The sequence below is a fragment of the Myripristis murdjan genome, chromosome 5, assembly GCF_902150065.1.
Source record: "Myripristis murdjan chromosome 5, fMyrMur1.1, whole genome shotgun sequence".
Classification (NCBI taxonomy): Eukaryota; Metazoa; Chordata; class Actinopteri; order Holocentriformes; family Holocentridae; genus Myripristis; species Myripristis murdjan.
In genome coordinates, this window is record NC_043984.1 from 9563970 (window position 1) to 9583576 (window position 19607).

Sequence of the window (19607 nt, forward strand, 5' to 3'; positions counted from 1 at the left end):
GTAAAAAGTATAAGTATGGGATTTGGAACGCAGGGCATGTCTAGGAAAACACAAGAGTCCATGATTTCAACAAAACTCATCATCCCCATAAAAGCTCATTTCACACTATTGTCCAAGAGTGGGCCGATCTAATCAGAGTATGCCCTCCAGTTTTTCACCTCTCTAAGCTTATCAAACTATAGTAACAGCGTTCCGATTTAGTGTTGTTCCTGGAAATAACTCCACCATTCTATCGCCATCTGAAGAGATGAAGGCAAGCAGTACTTTTATCTGGTGGCTGGAGTTGTGTCCTCTTTGGCTAGCGATGATGCCAGTCATGAACTTTTTTCACAAGCCTCCAAAGAGGACATTCTCAGCAAGTGGGCGGTACAGCAGTGTTAGCTCTGAAAACATTTGCAAACATATTGTTGGGGTGCTGCCAAGGCCAGTTATTTCAGTTTCAACAAGCAGGATATTTTCACTGGACGGCTGGCTGGCCTTAGCAGGGTCCTTATCATTACAAAGGGAGCTAAAGCCCACCTCTCTGGCATACCAGGTAATATGTTAGATATACAAAGTCTAAAGCACATAGTAAAATAAAATTACTGACATAGAACACAGTGAGGTTCTACCGACTTCCTTTATTGTCTGAGCGTCTGGCACATGGTTTATCAAACAAGCACACTTGTACAATCAAATGTGGAAACAGTGCATCTATCCAAAGCCGCTGAGTTGATCAGAAATAATAACTTACAATTAAAATAGCTGAGGTGATAATTAATGAAACACTACTCTTTCAAACTGTCTTTTGTCAAAGAACATTTGAGTGCTAAAATGCAATTTAAAAATGTAGTTGGGCAAATTAGTTTGAGAATGGTAACTGTAAAAAAAAAAAAAAAAAAAAAAGACAATATATACCATCACAAATATCATAATTCCACGCAACAAAGCCTTCACTGTCACATTTTGAAACCAAACAATCACTAACCAAGCTGTACAATCCAGTCATGGCAATATCTGCAGTTTTTCTCAGTTCACCTGGATGTTTTTATATGTAACCATTTGTGCTAGGCAGAGCTCATTACCTTTAGCCCATCAAAGCTGTTAAAGCATTGTATATTAAAAAAATACATGGAGGTCAATGGGAAAATAATAATTTCTTAAATCCTGAAAAATGTACTTTTTCATGATATGTGATGTTCACTGACAACAGCTATACAAAATACTGCATTTCAACCTTTGATGATTTTACTGCCCATAGAGACACACATGTATACAATCATGAGACTCATCTCCAGAGTTTTGTTCCTATATAAGACATCCACCATTAAAAAAGACACTATTACAAAATAATAAGTTCAACATATGATGGAACATCATGAAAGGTAAGGTCAGGTACATTTTCACACCTAACTGATCTATTTCAGACTAGACAGAATTTCATGGGCCAATCATAGATGACAAATTAAGAAGAGATTAAAGTAAGAAAATAATAAGAGAGTAAGGTAATACAATCATTTTCCATCTCCACAGAAGCAATGTCAAAATCACATTCATTAACTGATGCAGATATTCAAACAGCAGTTACTTCACAAATGACCTACAACAGCCTCTTGCCACTATCACTCAACAAAGGACCAGAGGTGAACCAGGACTCAGTGACTGTCCATGTGTAAGCCCAGGCTCCATTGGGGTTTCCTTTAGCCCAGACAGGTCTGTCTACTTCCAGCCTCCTAAACTGTTTTGATCCACAGGAGACTTGTGTGCTCAACATATGAAGGGTACTGTCACAAGCTTTCATCTTCACAAGTGAAGATTTACAGGATCCTTCATGGTGAAGAAATGTGATTTTTCAATGTGATACAGTTTTGGTGACTGTAACACGGAGGAAGAACTAATTGTTACAGTGGCTGATTGAAAGTTATCTGACATGTTGAAACAGAGACCTCAGCAAAAATGGCAGTGGCTTAAGAAACTGCAGGTGTCAGGATAGGTTTCTAAGGTACATAAATTAATAGACGCTGTTCACAAAGCTCTGTTACTGGTCATTCTTTTTCAGTCAAGCCCTTTAGGGTGCAATACAGCAGATGGAAAGGATTTCAAAGCAAAACTGAACTCTGGCACAGTGTTGGGTTTTACAGTTACCTGAATGTGAGTGCACGTGATAGAATATCCACATTAGTTGCTCTTTCTTCCTCCGGGCTTGTTATCCACAATACTGTATTTCTGTCTCTCCATTCATTTCCACCACATGGCAAAACAGATCCCATAATAACACTTTTAGCACATAAACAAACATGAACAAAGCAGATTATGCCAATACAAAAAACAAAATTTTGAAGAGTGAAGAAATTAAACATCTTCTCTTGTTATTGTGCTATTTGAATTAGAAAGTAAATCCAGCATGCAGCGTCTGCAGGAAACCTATGTAAATTGTAATTACACCAAAAAAAAAAAATGGCAACCGGGACTTTTTTGTATTGGCATGATCTGCTTTGTTCATGTTTGTTTATGTGCTAAAACTGTTATTTTGGGAGCTGTCTTGCCACACTATGGAGGTGAATGGAGAGATAGAAATAGAGGTTTGTGAAATTCCCCACCATGTGGACTCACATCACATCTAGGAAACTATACAACCCAACAACTGACCAAAGTTCAGTTTTGCTTTAACAGTGACAATTACCTGTATAACCGATCAAACACATGGTGCTGCCGACATTTTAATGTAATGCACAATGACAACTTTTGGGCTAAATGTGATTGCATTCGAGTCAGTACCTCACAGAATGCTCTACATACCACTTAAGACACGCCACAGCACTTTACATGCCCTGCCATTGGCAAACAGCCATCGCAGGTTAAATGGACACGCAAACATGAAAGGAACATCCTGCCATTTGGAATTTTGGTCTGCCATTTTTCTTACACAAATCTTAGTCAGATTTGCTTGCATTTTTGAATAAGTAATTTTTTGAGCAGCTGAAGGATAAACAGTCTTGTATGCATGGGTACGGTATGATACTGAAACAGCAAGGGTTGGACATTCAGTTATGCTGGTGAGACGCATATTGCTGAGGCTCCAAGACCAATTTATTGAATTAACAACCTAGCCTCTTCAAATACTTGAACAAGAGACAATCACTCAACGCCATGATTGGGAAAACTCAGAAAACAGCTCAAAACACCAAGGGTTAGTGAAAAATATTCACTCTTGGCACTGTAAGGTGCTTTGAATAAAAAACAAAACAAAACAAAACAAAAAAAATACCAATGGTCTTATGTTACACAGAAATCTTCTTCAGTTTTTACACTGAAGGAAGAGAAATTAACATACAAATTCAGAATGTGGCAGTATTCCTTAAATGCTCAATGGACTAGAGTTAAGAAGTGCAGCCAAACTGAGACGATTCAAACAGGTTGTGTTGCCCTAAAATCTAAATTAATCTGTGATCTACTTTGGAAGATCATCTCTTTTTGTAACTACCACACTTCAGCAGGACTAGAAATACTATTGAAATATATAACTAACTGCTGAAATAACTTCCAAATAGATGTTTTTTCATTCTCATGGGAAGAAACTATTATTTTCTTCTGTACTCTTTACCATTGCATTTCCTCACTGTGCTGTTGTCATGTTTCATATTACTCAGCAAATAAACTTGACTAAACTGCTACTGATTAAATGTTTGAAGCCAAGAGACCCCTTCGTCCAGAGTCGACTGTTTCTGAAAATGCATCAGACTGTTCTACCAAAGAGAAATTTTAACTTGATTTGGCCCAGGTCTGTTTAGTCTGTTGAACTGCATGTCAATCAAAGTAGTAGTTCTGCACAAAGACGGCATGGATGCCTCTGAATACAGGAGAGAAATTGTAGATGAGAGCCCTCTCTTCCTCCAAAGGACTGGAAAAATGGTGGTGATTCTTCATGGCTGGAGGAGGGGAAGGATGAAAGGAAGAAAAGAGGCAGAAAAAAATGACAGAGTGAGGAAAAGAGGGAGAAAGAGGTCAGAGGCAGAGGAGGAAAGGGTTTAGTGAGGGAAGGCAAAGACAGAGGGAGTGAGTACAAGAGACGTGGAAATTGACAGAATGGGTTTGGGGAAGGAGAGAGTGAGGGAGGGCAGAAATAAACATGCGAAAGGGAGAGAAAACGGGTGGGAGAGAGGCAGACAGGAAGAGACACACATTACACAAGAGATAGATATCACTCATTGTGATGAAACTTTTGGCAATGCTTTTTACTTTCTCAAACACACACATGCACAGTCGCACCACCTTCAGCTAACACACACATACACTAACACACACACACACACACACACACACACACACACACGTATTACTATATTAGTTGCTCAGTGCTCCCCTGAGCTGGTAGTACACAACACTGTATTTATCTCTCCATTCACCTCCATAGTTTGGAGAAATAGGTCCCAAAGTAACACTTTTTGCACCTAAATGAAGATAAAGCAGATTATGCCAATATCGAAACACCAAGTCTTGGTTAAATGATTTTTTTCTTGTTATTTTTGTATTTGAATTGTAAAGTAGATCCGGCAGGTAGCTTCTCCAGAAAACTTCCACACGGGAGTTGTTGTTTTTAATATTGTCACAATCCACTTGGTTTGCATTTGTTTATGCACTAATAAGGTTCTTTTGGGAGCTGTTTTGCGATGGAAGTGAATGGAATGATAGAAATAGAGAATTGTGGATTAGCGGCCCAGAGGAACACAGAGCAGCTAATGAGGAGATTTCACCACCATGAGGACTCATATAACACCCAGGGAACTATTCATTTACTTTATTTTGACAGCCATTTTAAAAAATGCAGTTGTGCTTGAAGAGTTGTCAAGGATAGCACAACAAAGTTAAAAACCTATTTCCAGTGTGGTCCTTGATGTTGAGAGTCCAGCAGTGGCAAGATGTTGGCAGCATGCGACACATAGTGCAATAACTATTCCTTCAATCAATATAAATCACTTTGGTCAGCAACAGCACAATAGTTACCTTAATACCTAGAGATACATTTCCACAACACAGGAGTGGTGTAGCACAAGAGCATATGAATATTACATGTCAAAAAAATAACTATACAATCTAACACTCAAATAGAAAATTCAAATTTGCTTAAATTAAACCCAATCCTAATTATAATCTCAACCTAACCATAAACTAGCCCCTTAAAGCCACAAGGTGCGGCCAGAATATACACATGACCATACACATGCACATTACCCTCAGAGATGAAGAAGCTGGCAGTGTAGAAGGAGGCCCTGACAGCAGAGCTGGAGTGAACCATGCCTGGTTTGTCGATCCATTCAAAGGGGCTTTTCTCGGGATGCCACTGCACAGCGTAGAATGGGTACCGGTAAGCTGGAGGAGAGCAAACACACACTCAGTAGACAAAAACACTAAATACTCATCATCAGTGTTACCATCACAATCATTTGAATCCTTGTGGTCTTCATCATCAGAATTATCAGCATTATTTGCATCAGACTAATCATTATTGTTGCCAGAGTCTCATTATTTGTAAAGTACAATAAATGCAGAAAGAACTGGTGAAAACGGTGTAAAGTCATGTTGACAAAATCTTGACCTCTACAGAAAAAAAATCATCAATCAAACAAAAATGTGACAAAAATGGCCTTATGTTTGCCAAGGTGTTAGGTTGAAATTGATCCTTCAAAATTAAGTGCTCTGTGTTTTTAATTTTGTGTTTGTTTTCACAGATAAGGAGTCACTTTTTAAATTCTGCCTGTAAATACAGGCCATATGCTCCTAAATGGTTTCCTGGCGCCATCTGGTGCACAATACTAGAAGTGATAAATTCATATCGTGTTGTAAAGTGCCTTTCACACTGTGTGAGGTCCTGTTGTCCTGCAAATACCATGAATTGTACCAATTTTACAAGATGATTCATAAATCAAAGTAGCCAATATCACTCAAGGCCTGCCTACACTGTAAAGAACAGTACCTTCCATTGTGGAGATGAATTCCTTCTTCCCATCATTGTTGGTGGACAGAATCTTATAAAATCTCTTTAGTTTGGCATTGCGGCTGTAGTTCTGTTGATTCAAAGACACAGGCTTTATGATTATAACGTAAAGCGATGTCAGAACCCCCACCCCAAAAAAGACATTCCCAATCAACATGCTGTTAATATGCCATTGAGCAAGGCCCTTGACTGTCAACTGCTCTATTGGCTACATTATGGGGCATATAACAGTTTATGGCCACTGTAAGCAAAAATGGAACCAAACAACCATAGGTTTACAAACTTAGGGTAGTGAATAAACGCACATTTTGAAATATTCCTGTGCTTTTAAGAAAGTTTAAGTGTTTCTGATCATCTTACTAAGACTTAAAATCGGTCATCTTATTACAAATCTAATGCATATATCCACACATACACTTCATACACTTTTTTTCACTGTCCCCCATAGCCACAGAAGATGACAGGTGAAGGCACGATGCTGCTCCATTCCCACTGTCACACACATTCACCTCCAAATGCTGTGCCTTTCCAAATGCTGTGCACATAATACATAACTGCCTCTCAGAATTGAATGAGGGCTTGGAGTTTACACTGTGAAATGAGGTTCAGCGAGTGGGCATGCTCTACAACTTTGTCCACTCTTTACGTTAATTCAAGGTAGGGGAAAACTGTTTAAATGGAGTGCAGTCTGTGGGCCAGGAGCAATACACATGGAATAGCTGAGTAAACAAACAACAATAGACTTGGAAAAAAGCTGTGGTTGTAGCTGCACTAGTTTATTTCGAAAGCTCCCTTGACTCAGAAATAGCACCAAGCATGCAATATGAACTGGGCCAGTGCCCATGGATTTAAGAGTTGTTCTTTTTTTTTTTTTTTTTTTTTTTTAATTATGCAGTTGAAATGACAACAGCAGGGAGGCAGCAGATCCACGCCTGCGAAAAGTTTTCTGGCATGCATGAGCGAATACTTCCTTGATTATTTAAGCTAAATTGGCTTGTGAGCATATCTACGCTTTCTCCCAGCATATTAAGCCTTGCGGGCTGACGGGGACTCATTTAACTCCAAGTATTTGTTTATGCATTTTAAAGTACATTGGGAATTTTCAGCTCTCACACCACAATTCATCACAACGGTTATCTGGTAGAGCAAGGTTAATTTCAACTGGCTGACAATCTAAAACAAATGCGCCTTTCTCTCATAAGCTCGTAGTCTTCCTTTCCACTTCAAGGAGACAAGGCTAGTGTGTATGTTAAGTGTATGACATGGACATAAAGCTACTGGTTCATTGATAACAGTAGCTTGATGAAACCATGTGCGAATCAAAGCCTGAACATATAAAGTTAGTACCTAAACTGTCAGAGTAAAGACTTGAACAGACAGTAAGCAACATCACAAATGTGCCATTCAATTTCAGCTGGAAGGCTGGGCTGTGAGGGGAACTTCGCCACCTGATCTTAAGGTGATCTCACCTCTGAGAGAAGGAGCAAAGGAGAAGAGAGGAGAAAACAGGAGGTGAAAAAGAGAGAGTACCTGCAAAGAGAGACTCCAGCTGTGGAAGTTGGAGGTGATATTTTCCTCGGCCAGAGACTGGAGCAAATCCTTGGGAAAACTTCGGAACAAACGACTGGACTGGGCCGCTGGAGGATGGACAATAGGTGCATATGAATACATACACAATACATTTGTAGTGAGAAAGCAGTGATGGAACATTTGGACAGTCTTTGGCAACTTGTAAAGTCAGAAATTTCGGAGTTTACCACTGGAAAACTGCATTCAGAATGATCACTGCTAATTAATCTTTTGCTAAAACATATATTCATATTATATAAGAATTTACTTGCTTAAAGTTTTTGTAATGCTCAAATGTTGGACTATATTTTCTGTAAGCACCCATACTATGTTCACAGGAAGTGCAGCAGGTTCAGTAACTCATGAACTCAGTAATGAGCAGAAGTTAGTTCCTCTTTTTTCTGTATAAAAACATAGACAGGATTTGAGATAAGCACTCCTTTGGCCTTTTTCTCTTTTTTGTCTTTTTTTAAGTAACAACCTTTTTCTCTCAAGACTCTCCTTCAGTCATCAACACTGATTAAGTCTAAAAGTAAATGCTTGGAGCTCCAGTCAGAGTGGGGGTCTGTCAGGAACAGGGCTTTGGTATGCAGGTGAACAGCTAGAAGACTAGACAGTGAGGTCAACCCCTGGCGCATCTAGAAAATAAAAAGGCACAAGAGGGAAATCTCAACCGTTCAGCTACATGCCGACCTGACGATCAGGTGGGAAAGGAGAGTTGACCCCACAGTGAATCGACCTCTAGTGCTGTTCACACTTAAAAGGGAGCGTCGCTCTTTGGATCAGGCGCACTGCTCCGTCAAGGCCTGACATTTCTGGTACAGAGAAGTCAGTTGTGAGAGCACTACCTACTCATATCAGAAGACAGAAAAATAAAGAGTCTCATAGGAGCCGACTTTTCACAGTGGCATATCTGCATGTCTCAACGCACCCAAGTTTACGAGTTGTGATGGATCACGTTAACACATGTGAGCAACTTGAAAACAATCTACCAGATGAGTGGTGAATAATATTCTTGTCTTTTCTCGATCATAAAGTGTGTAAAACCATTGTGTGAACTGTCCTATCAGTACAGGACATAATAGTAGAAACACCTCTCAATAAAATGCAGTCTATCTATCTATCTATCTATTTATCTATCTATTAGATTGAACAGTTGGACCTGATAAAGTGGCCTAGGAGTGTACATCAATGTTACCACCCAAACACAATCATTTGGAAAATACAAGTTGATGACATGACATTTTTCTGACTTTTCAAGGTGATGCAACCTGTCCAAATGCAGCATTAGATGCAGTGTAGAGAAGAGTAGAGAATAAGCTAGAAGAGGAAGGAGGAACGTACAGAGAAGAAATAGGGTAGGAAGGTTAGATGAATGCTAAGTACATTATAGTTCACTACAGTTAGTGTACTATAATACAGTAAGTTCAGATTGCTATGTTGTCATTATTTTTAGCACTTAGCAATGTTCATTCATTAAATCCATATGAGTCAGCTGCGCTACATAATTTACCAGGCAGTTTTTTTTTTTCAGTGTGCCATCTGTATATAATACTGACAATATGCCATCCCACTGATTTGCATAGGAGCCAATCACCTTGCACTGCAATGAAGCCATGACCGATGTTGCTGCAGGCCAGCTTGGGATACAGCATTGAGGCAGCAAAGCAATCTCTTTTGATTTCTCAAGAAGGATTCCTATAATGGGGATCCCACAAGCTCATATGAAAAACAATATTTTTCCTTTTTGGGCTTAATCTTCACAATAGAAATAGCTCAACATACATTTGGCAATTGGTTTACAAGTCATGGTTTTACCTGAGTGTCATTACACAAATGAAATGAGGATTCAGTTACTTAATTTATTTTATAAACTTCACATTTTAAGAATTTTCTTCCCTCTTTCAGCCTACAACAAGGAGTTTAGAGTTCAGGGTTGCCTTCAGATGGACAGATGCTTGCTGTCATGGAGATTTAAATGCAATTCCAACCACAAGGCCACCCTGCTGTACCTTCATTCTTTGGTCGACTAATTAGTTAGGGCCACAGCCTTGATGATAATGAGAGAAATAGAGTGCTGAAAACAAGAACAGAGAATGAGGAAGAAGAGGAATACCTGGTGTGAGTGTGAGAGGTAAAGCCACAGCCTTGGTATCAGTGAGAGTGAGCAGGTTCTTGTTGGCTGTGAGGACAGAGAGCTGCTGGAAGCCCTGGCAAGTTCCCCAGATAGGGAAGTAGTCACCAGCATCGTTGGCCTGGAGAGGGGAGCGAGGGTTCACATTCAGAGGATTTAGATAAGTAAGGTGTAATGCCATTTTAATCCTTAAATTTGGCTCTCTACTGGTGTTTTTGACAAAACATCAATGCTGTATTCCAGTGTTGTCACTACATTTGCCTGCTTTGTTCACACTTACTAGGTTATCATTAAAACATTTTGTAAAGATGATTCACATTCAGTTACGGCTCTAAAATGGCACTTGGATGAATGCAATCAAATTTAACAATTTTGTGTTGAACATTTGAAAGACCACACAAAGAATCCACACACTTTTCAACAACAAAAATACCCCCTGGTGCAAGCTGAAAGTCAGATCGGTTCATCTTTCCCTACTGGCCAAAAGCTTGTGCAACGGGGCTCCTAAAATTCACCACTCTCCCATCATCCACCTTGTACTCAATAATTTCTTCCACAACAGGGGGAAAGATCCTTCTCACTAGGGCACTGGCAAAATGTTATTTACTTCACAAAGATCATGGATGATCTTGTATAAGGCACAAAGTGACAAGTGCTGTACAAAGTCTGTCTCAAACACTTTGATAACATCTTCTTCAGTGACAAACTTTAGTACATCTAACCATCATGCAGACATTTAGGCTTTACCTCATCATAGCTGGGATCTATTGATACAAACTGATGCAGACAGGAGAGGAGGGGGAGGCAGACAACTTGTAACTGAATGAAGGCTCTTACCCTCAGTGCCAAGTTGTAAAAGATCTTGGCAGTTCGACTAAACTGAGACTTTTGCAGGTCTACATCTCCTCCTGGAAGAAGCAACCTGAGGAGACATTTAAGCATTTTAGAGACATTCTTTGATTACCAGCATAAAAGACAACTAACAGCAAAGAAATACAAGGGTCAAAGCCATAGACTGCAGATATAGCAAATATCTCTCTGTCCTTAGAGGATTCATTCAGTCTTTTCCATGAATCTGCCAAGTTATTATAAATTTAGCCACTATTTCTCCAGTGGACCTCCATGATGGCACCAGATGTTGTTGCAAGATTTGTGGTACAACTCCAAAGAGTAAAGTAATAGGTACAAAAAGCCAGGCAAAAAAAATGATTTTCTTTCTTTCTTTTTTTTTTTTGTAATAAAACAAGAGCAAGATCAGGTGCAAGTAGAGGCACAGTCTCTGTGCACTGCTGTGCTCTGACAGCTAAAAACTACCACCAACAGAGTTAAAAAAGAGAGCAGCGCAGAAAAAACAGAACCACAGTAAACTCACCCATTTATGGAGTAAAATATGTTGACATATTCTTCTTCTGTGCGATTGATTCTGGTGGAAAAAAAGAAGAAGAAAAAGAAAAGAATGTAAGAGAGATAAGCTGGTTATATACAGAGATTACATACAAATATCCAAGACCCTGAACCCGTTGCTGCTCAATCATTAAAAATGACTCACATGAATATCTACTAACAGGGTAACTGGTGAAAAAATACCCACTCACTGAAAGAGTATAGACCCTGACAAATTTTTGTGATGTTATGGGGCCCCTAAGACATGGTTTGTTTCATTGTCTCTTCAGTCTTTAAAATTTGGGGGATTCTGTCAGTATATAGCTATATGTAGCTGTGCTGTTGAAAATTAAATATGAAAAATTACATCATCCCAGACGCAGATATCTAAATTTCTCAAGAGCTGCCTGGTGCTCCCCTGGACTGGTAAGCCACAATAATGTCTTTCTATCCATTCAGCAATTTTTTTTTTCTGTATAATTACAAGTCACATCTTGGTGTAAGGCTACAATGTGGAATTCTCCTGCAGATGCTACCTGCTGGCTCTACTTTCCAATTCAAATAGGAACATAACAAGAAAACAGATGTTCAGTTTCCTCAGAAAACACAGACCTGGACATGTTGTCCTTTTATGTTGGCAGATTTGACTTTATTTGCATTTGTTTATGTGCTAAAGTGTTGTTTTGGGAGCCGTTTTGCTGTACTTTGGACATGAATGGAGAGACACAAATACAGTACTGTGGATTAACAGCTCTGGGGGGCATGGAGAAACTAATAAGGACATTTCATCACCACATGGACTCATATTCTGTCCTTTAAACTGAACTGGAAATATATATGCACGGATGTGTATAGAAAATATCGTAGCCATGTAAGTTCCATGTAAGTATGTAAGTTCTTTTCCATGTATTGTATGGCAAAAAGATGTAGCCTAGATTTTTTTTTAAGTTACTGAAATGTGTAGAGCTTGTCTAGGTGGATTGGCACAGTGAGATATAAAACATAGCACAGCCAATCCAACATGAACTGACTCGACCATATGACATCAAACTGCCTATGTTAAGATAGGTGACCATTTTCACAGTATACTTATGTAGTTAACATGCTTTGACTCTTTCCACTTCTCCACTGCCACACTTCACTTCACAACAAACTGCTGCCGCTGCTAGCTGCTGGCAACAGAGCACATCATAGACCCAGAGCTGCCAGATCCTCAATATCCCCCATCTCTTCATCTCTCTTTCAAAAAAAGACAAAACTTAGGCCTTTGCTCTGTGTCCAGAGCAAAGGCCTGGATCCCATAATTCATCAACATGAAGGCAAAGATACTGACTTGAGAAATATGCCTCGGGGCTTGTACATATCAATATTTATATAACAGTTGGGAAAGGTGAGGAAGGAGGCATGTTCTGTTACTACTGAGACTGACGGACCTTCATTTGCATGGAAGTCGCCCACATTGTACCACACTGAGCGCCATGACTCATGTTACTGTTAGTCAGATGGAGATCACAGTTTGAAACAAGATATGGCAAGGAAAAGTGTTTTTATATTTTTTATTTATTTTAATTTAAGGAGTCAGCAAAGAGAAGTGTCACTGAGAGAAGACACTGGAATATAAAGCTGGTAAGATAAAGGCTTACAAATGTCAAGTGTAATATGTTTGAATCTGTAGCAACTAATGCCCTCCAAGCAAAGATGTACACACATAAAAAAGAGATGAGAGAGAGATGAGAAAGAGGATTTAAAGGACCATACCAGTGATTTTGAATGTTTGGCCCATTTACTACAATTTCCACTATTTTATATTGTAACAAAAACCATGCTGCAAATCATGCAAGGGTGCTAAAGATTTCATAAGATAAAGGCAAAATCTCCCAATTTTCAAATTAGAATTTTTGGTTGAAACACCCACCTTATAATGCTGTGTTTGTGGCTAACAATGTCATTGCCATTCATAGACCACAGAAGTCATAATTGGCTGTGTAAAACAAAAGTTTCCAGGGGACTATTTTCCAGCAGAGGGAGCGTTTCACTCCACCCAATTTCAAGTACAGATTTTGTCCGCTATTCTTACTGTATAAGCATCAGAAACAGCACTGACGCAAAATGGCACATTATTTGTGGAGCCATCAACAGTGAACAGTCAGCGAAGAACAGTAATCAGGGATATCTATAAATTACAGAACATTGTCCTCTTTTCTAAAAAGTCACTTTTTTACTTCAGTAAAATCCCTGCAAACACAGACTACTTCTACTTGAGTTAAAAGACAACCCTCACTGAAATAAATAGGAAGTGGTCTTACATAAACAAAGATGCCAACAAGTAGAGCATTACTGGGCATCAGTGTGGGTCCAGGGACAGCCGAGCTCCCTGCTCTAGACGAGTGTCCAGCATCAGTAATTACACGTCCATGTTATGGGAGCACTGCCAGCTAACGAGGGAGACATCGGCTGATAATACTGCTGTGAGGGAACCAGGTATGCTACAGGCCACTATTTCACCCTGTTTATGGAAATACTGCACCAAACAGCACAGTGTATTGTATGTGTAGTGCGTATAGTGTATGTTTATTATGCCGCTCAACACGACTGGGATAATGAATCTAAGATGCCCGACCTGTGCCAAAAACGTACCACCTACCATTTGTTTAACACATAAAAATAAAATTTAACATATATGCCTTATTACAAACCAAGTGATGGCTTTTGGATGATCTTGATTTTTAGGCTTTCAGAGTAAAGAGTCAAGAGTCATATGCAATGATGCTCTAAAAGCCAGAAATATCATCATATATTATGTGTGTCAGTTGAGTAAAATTGTGATTTGAACATTGTTTCTTAGTAGTTCGCCACTTTGGAGATGTAATTTCTCATACTCTGCAAAATGTGCATAAGGATGTTTACATACAGGTGCGCATATTCTCCCATGAAGCGAGAATGTGCGCAGTCTGTTTTTACAGAATCCAATTTTTGTGTGGGAACTGGTGCACGCCTGTTTCAGGCCCCATTTTGTGTGTACACAACGGTTTTATATGAGGCCTTATATGAACCCTTAATATGATGTTTAGTTCACATTACCTGATAGGCACAACTCTGGCCCCGGCTCCCTCCAAGTATTTGACGTAGGATGCAGCGATGTAGGAGGAGCCACGGGCAAACTGGTCACCTGGGAGGTTTTCCTGGGCCAACACACCTAGGAAACAGGGAGAAGTCACAGATTTATAGGTACTATATATGCAGAAATATGATTTATGCACACACAAGTTACCATTACAAAACAGAGAGATGGAACTCTTGGGACGAATTAATGAAGACAATGAATAGCCCAGCACACTCAAGCCCTAAATAGGTCCAATCCAATCCAATTATCACACTGAGCATGGTTTTGAACACTGGCTCTAAGTTCTGGTTCTGAGAGCGGAGAATAACCACACACTTCTTTTTGACCGAAACAGTTCTGGTTCTTGAACCGCTGCTGTTCAGGGTTCTTGGAACCACTGACTCCAGCATTCCTGTAGCTGAAGTGAGCCCCAGTCTGCTGGTTTGATGCCCCCCACATCTATCTATCATCAAATCCACCATTCTGGGTCATGGATATGCATATGTTGAAGGAGGCTGCAAGGCACAAGAGGATGACGTTGAGGAAGACTTGACACATTTGATACATTTACTGCAGTTACATGCAGCTTAATAATCGGGTTATTTGCCTCTGGCTTTCTGCAAACCAGAAAGCCAATTTCCATAATCAGGGTAAGACATTAAGACAAACTGACATAAGGCAGCGAGATTTCTCCTGGAGAAACCGATTATTGTACCATATATACCCTTATGTTGATGTCTGAAAGGCTTTTTAGGTGCGAGAGGAGAGAACATATAAGGAAACTGACATGATTAACACAATAACTACATACTGTAGAGTACTGAGAGTAAAAACTCGCAGTTCTACGGTCGTTGAAGGATGTTTATTAATAACTCTATTTATGTCAACATTATAAGTAAATGAAACACATTCGCTGCCACCTTGGGGAAATCCCCACAAGAGGCTGGCTGATGACTGCTCTCAGCTGACTGCGAAGATGAAGCACCACAGGGGTGGGTGGGTGTCAGGTAACACTTGTGAACACATTACCCAATTTCCTGCCATTAACAGGTTACGCACAATAATCTGATTTCTTGTGTGCATGTAAACATAGTAACTAAAAGCCTGAATCAAAGTGCTGAATCACCGACAAGGGCCAACAGAGCCTGACACCACAAAAACTCCAGGCAATCATCAGCCACAGATGCTCAACAGTCACCTTTCAACTGCAGCACCTAACGCAGGCGAGCTTGTGCATGTCATGGGCAGTTTTCATTATCATCTCCATTTGTTGATCACACCTTGGTAGGGCTATGTTGGGGCTAGTCTCCAGGTGCTTAGGGCTGGACATCAGGGCTCTGGGGGCAGAGGATAATGTTCGACAACAAATTGACAACGTCTGCCGAAATGAGGATGTAGTGAAATATATAGTAGAAGACCTAGCAGCGGTGGGGATCTAATGCACAACTGGACAGAACAATGTGATGGGACATCACCCCACAGTCAGCGGAGAGACCACCCGGGACAACATGCTCATGTCACCAGAGGCAGATTCAGTCGGTAAGTTTCTGAACAGCCTCTGCAGTAGGTTGTTGGCATGCAGTTTATTTCACATGATACCTCAAGTTGAACATCCCACTCACTGACTACTTCCCACACCTGTGACGGGTGATGTTAACACTGAAGCAGCGTTATGGGTGGGATTTCGGGCAGTGCTGCAGGGCTTTCGGCACAACAGTAGAAATGCAAATAGTTTTTGCTCTCACAGCCTGAGGCCACAGGCCATTAACACATCTGTCTTAAGGATAACCCTAGCTGCCAATGGTGCAATAGTGGAAAAGCAGCTACTGACAGCCCAACAAGGGCCCAGCAAGGGTCAGTGGCTGGTGATCAGCTGTGTGCCAGGGGCTTTATAACTTTAGGCTCCCAGGACAAGTGGTAAGTGGTGTCAAACTGATGCAAGCTGCATAACAATAGGGTTTTTGAAGGGAAAACACATACATTAACATTTTTCGAAATGTAATGTACTTTTTTGTGTGTTATTGTCTTATAATAACCAGCAAATAGATGTCTGTTATTTATTTGACAGCACATCACTAGTTACTATTCAAGACATATGTGCAACGTGATAAGTTTTTGAGGACAGATGAGTTACTGAAAGCTTTGCCTCCAGCATGAATGCAAAGTGTTTGAAATGAAACTGTTCTTTCTACCTCCATGTACTACTAGTCTATTCTTGTGTCATGCCTGCAACAAAAATTTGAAACTGCTGGCCTTATGATGGGAGACAAACCTGTTGTAAAGACCATCACATCTTCATCGTTGACCATTCATTCACCCAACTCACTCTTAAGTATGTTTATGTTTAAAATGTATTTTCAAAGAATTGCAACTGCATGCTCACATGCATTTGAGGGTCATTTTTGTGCACTTTGAGCTTATTGTGTGATGCGTGAAACATAGTTTGTGCAGCATGAGGGTGACAAAAATGATTATGTAAAATGCTCAGTGAGATGCTCATTCACATGTCTCATGATTATAATTAAGTATTTGTGACTGCCTCTCTCTCACACTGGCAGGATCACAGGAGACAAATAAGCATACAGCATAAGCATACATACAGCAGCATTATGCAATAACTGCTGACACATACAACCCATATACACAACATACAGTAGGTGACATACCACAAAGATACGGACACACGCACACACACGCGCGTCTACGACACACACACACACACACACACACACACACACACACACACACACACACACACACACACACACACACACACACACACTCCTTTTCTCGAACATTCTCCACAAGAATTAGTCAGGCTAAGTGCCATTAATCAGGGGATAATAGACCAAAATGACTCCCCACGTCTCCGCGGAGCCTACAGATCAAAACCAGCTGATGTGGTTGGTTCTTACCGATGACAGGCCGGTAATTGAGCTGCTGGACGCTCCCCGCAGCCCCGGCCAGAGGCGGACCGCACAGGCAGGCGGTCAGCACCGCAAACACTGCTGCAGCCGGCAGACACATCCAACACCCCGTGCAAGAGATAAGGAGCCTGCAAATGACAGATCTGGCGCAGATGGAGTATTAACCTGAAAAAATAACTGCGATCAGCCCCGATTTGTCCGGGGTTAGGAAAAGAAAAGAAAAACTGAAAAAAAGCTTATAGAAAAATATCTTTAAAAAGAGATAGGCTATTTAAGATGGTTCCTTGAGGATGATGAGGATGATGATGATGTGACTGAAGGGTGATTCTCCCAGGATGCGCTCCTCTCCTGTGCCACTGTCCTCTCCTCTCCTCCTGCCTCCGAGCTCGGTGTAGGCTTATGTAGCACCAAGTCAGTCACGTGTGGAAACATCAGAGGCTACTCCCCTTCACAGAAATAGATCAGCTAGAACAGACTCCTCCCTGCCACAGAAATGTGGTGATAGTGAGAAGGTTCACATTCCGTTCATGCTACTTAGGCTCTCTGTCACAAATGTGTAATAGCGATGCATGTGCATGTGTTTTCTTATCAACGATTGACATTAATGGGTAAATTTTAACATTGTGTCATAATATGAAAAGTTAAAAACAAAAATGACCAGAGTCTTCGCTATTGATAAGATACATTCTTTCTGGAAGCAAAACTGAATTTTGGCAGAGTATGGGGTTGTGCAGTCACTTGAATGTGATATGAGTCCACTTGGTGGTTAAATATCCTCTGTTCTCCCCCGGACTGCTAATCTACAATACTGCATTTGTCTTTCTCCATTCACTTCCATGGTGTGAGAAGACAGCTCCAAAAACAGTCGTTTTACTACATAAAAAAACATGTAAAAAGCAGATTAGGGGAGAGTGGGGTAAATAGTGCCAATTTTTACTTAAAGTGCCTTTAAAGCAAGGGGATTACAGTAATGCCTCCAACTAAAATATGCACATATAGTTTAAGATGTTGTGCATCCCCGGGAACAATCACTTTGGATCTTATATAAACTGTTTGAGAAATATAGCTTTTGAAAAAAAAGTGGTTTTGTGGCACAACTTGCCCCTGGTGCGGGGTAAATTGTGCCATTAGAGAGAATATACTGGGGTAAATTGTGCCATTGATAATTGAAGTAAAACAGATCATTTTAATCTCACAAATGATAATGCTATATAAAAGCAAAGCAAATTCAATACAAAATTATTTATTTAACATTTATTTATTATTTTAACAAGATCACAGGCCACTTTTCTATAACAAGGCCTAGCGCCACATGAACACATACCCAGAACAAAATAAAAAGTCCAAAATGAGCACCTAAAAATCATCTTCATCTGAATCTGAATAGTTTTAGTGATCAAAGGTAAGAAGACAATGTACAAATAACAATAAAATACAATAAAGTAATATATAGTATATAATCACAAGTTGTGCCACTGGCACAAATTACCCCAAGGCCCTTTGGCACAAATTACCCCAAGCCCACCATTTTGAAAAAAATGCATCCCCCAGCTGTTTTGAGCTAACATCATGCTAACTGTATAGACTCATGGTGTAGCTTACTAAAGTACTAAAACCCGTGTGAACTGTTTTCAAAGTTTTCTATAATTGTTCAAACACAGCAATCAAAAAACCTTGATCATAGAAATTTTACTTTGGAGGGCAAAAAAATGTTTTTTGAACTTAAATGTGCTTACCTCTCAAGCCATGTGTCTCCCTTCTTTGCAGGATGAGTGAAATGGATGCCTCTTCAAAAATATGTGGCCACATGACCAACTTCTTCTATGGTTTTCTAGATAACAGGGGTGGCACTACTTGCCCCTTGGCACAAATTACCCCACTCTCCCCTATGCCAGTATAAAACACAGCAATTTCCAGTACCCCTTCTTTTTTCCCCAGGAAATTAAATGTCTCTTTTCTTGGTATTTCACTGTTTGACTTAGAGAGTAGCTGTGGCAGGTAGCATCTATCAGCCTTGTGCCTTGTGCCAAATTTTAAAGGGTCAGTGAAACAATCTGTGGACCCATCACAGCTACAATACATTGTTTAAAGCATCAACTGTGCACATGATCACAAACTGGACTGGACTGGACTGCAAATTCAAATGCAATACACAGGCAGATGTAAGCCTGTGGAATTCCTTGTGCAGTAATCTTGCTATAGAAATGCAAAAACAGTGACTTCTGCTCTTACGATGTTTCAGATTGTGATCACAGCAACATCAGTCATTGTGCCCAGTGTGGATCCCATGGAAATCAGAGGGACATCACTCTCAGGGATAGCAGTGCATTAGAGTAATGTTAACACAGCCTGTCTTTTCCTTTCTTTTGAGTTGTCTTGTGGATGTAGTTAATACAAGCTGGTCTATCTGCAGCCTGCAGGTTAATATCAAACACACCGTTACAGATTCCATTAGTGTAAAACACATCCACATCAGTACAAGATATGTCAGCACCACTGAAGTCAAGGTTACGGAAA

General features: G+C 40.1%; 1 protein-coding gene across 1 annotated transcript; it reads right to left on the bottom strand.

The window, feature by feature from the left end:
- Positions 1–3520: 3520 nt before the first annotated feature.
- On the bottom strand, positions 3521–17284 carry LOC115359578 (gamma-glutamyl hydrolase). Its single transcript, XM_030052129.1, has 9 exons — positions 17079–17284; positions 14142–14256; positions 11050–11100; positions 10515–10599; positions 9660–9798; positions 7505–7611; positions 5954–6044; positions 5212–5349; positions 3521–3908 (listed from the first exon to the last, which is right to left on the bottom strand). Exons 1-9 carry the CDS (start codon positions 17188–17190, stop codon positions 3787–3789), a joined length of 960 nt encoding a protein of 319 aa, XP_029907989.1. The 5' UTR covers positions 17191–17284; the 3' UTR covers positions 3521–3786.
- Positions 17285–19607: the final 2323 nt, after the last annotated feature.

Excerpts from the sequence above, each read along its gene's own strand:
- LOC115359578 (XM_030052129.1), bottom strand. The coding sequence starts at position 17,190 with ATGTGTCTGCCGGCTGCAGCAGTGTTTGCGGTGCTGACCGCCTGCCTG. Across the intron at positions 9,799-10,514 it reads TTTACAACTTGGCACTGAGG|GCCAACGATGCTGGTGACTA; the intron begins GTAAGAGCCTTC and ends TCCCCTCTCCAG. Across the intron at positions 7,612-9,659 it reads ACCTCTCACACTCACACCAG|CGGCCCAGTCCAGTCGTTTG; the intron begins GTATTCCTCTTC and ends TCCATCCTCCAG.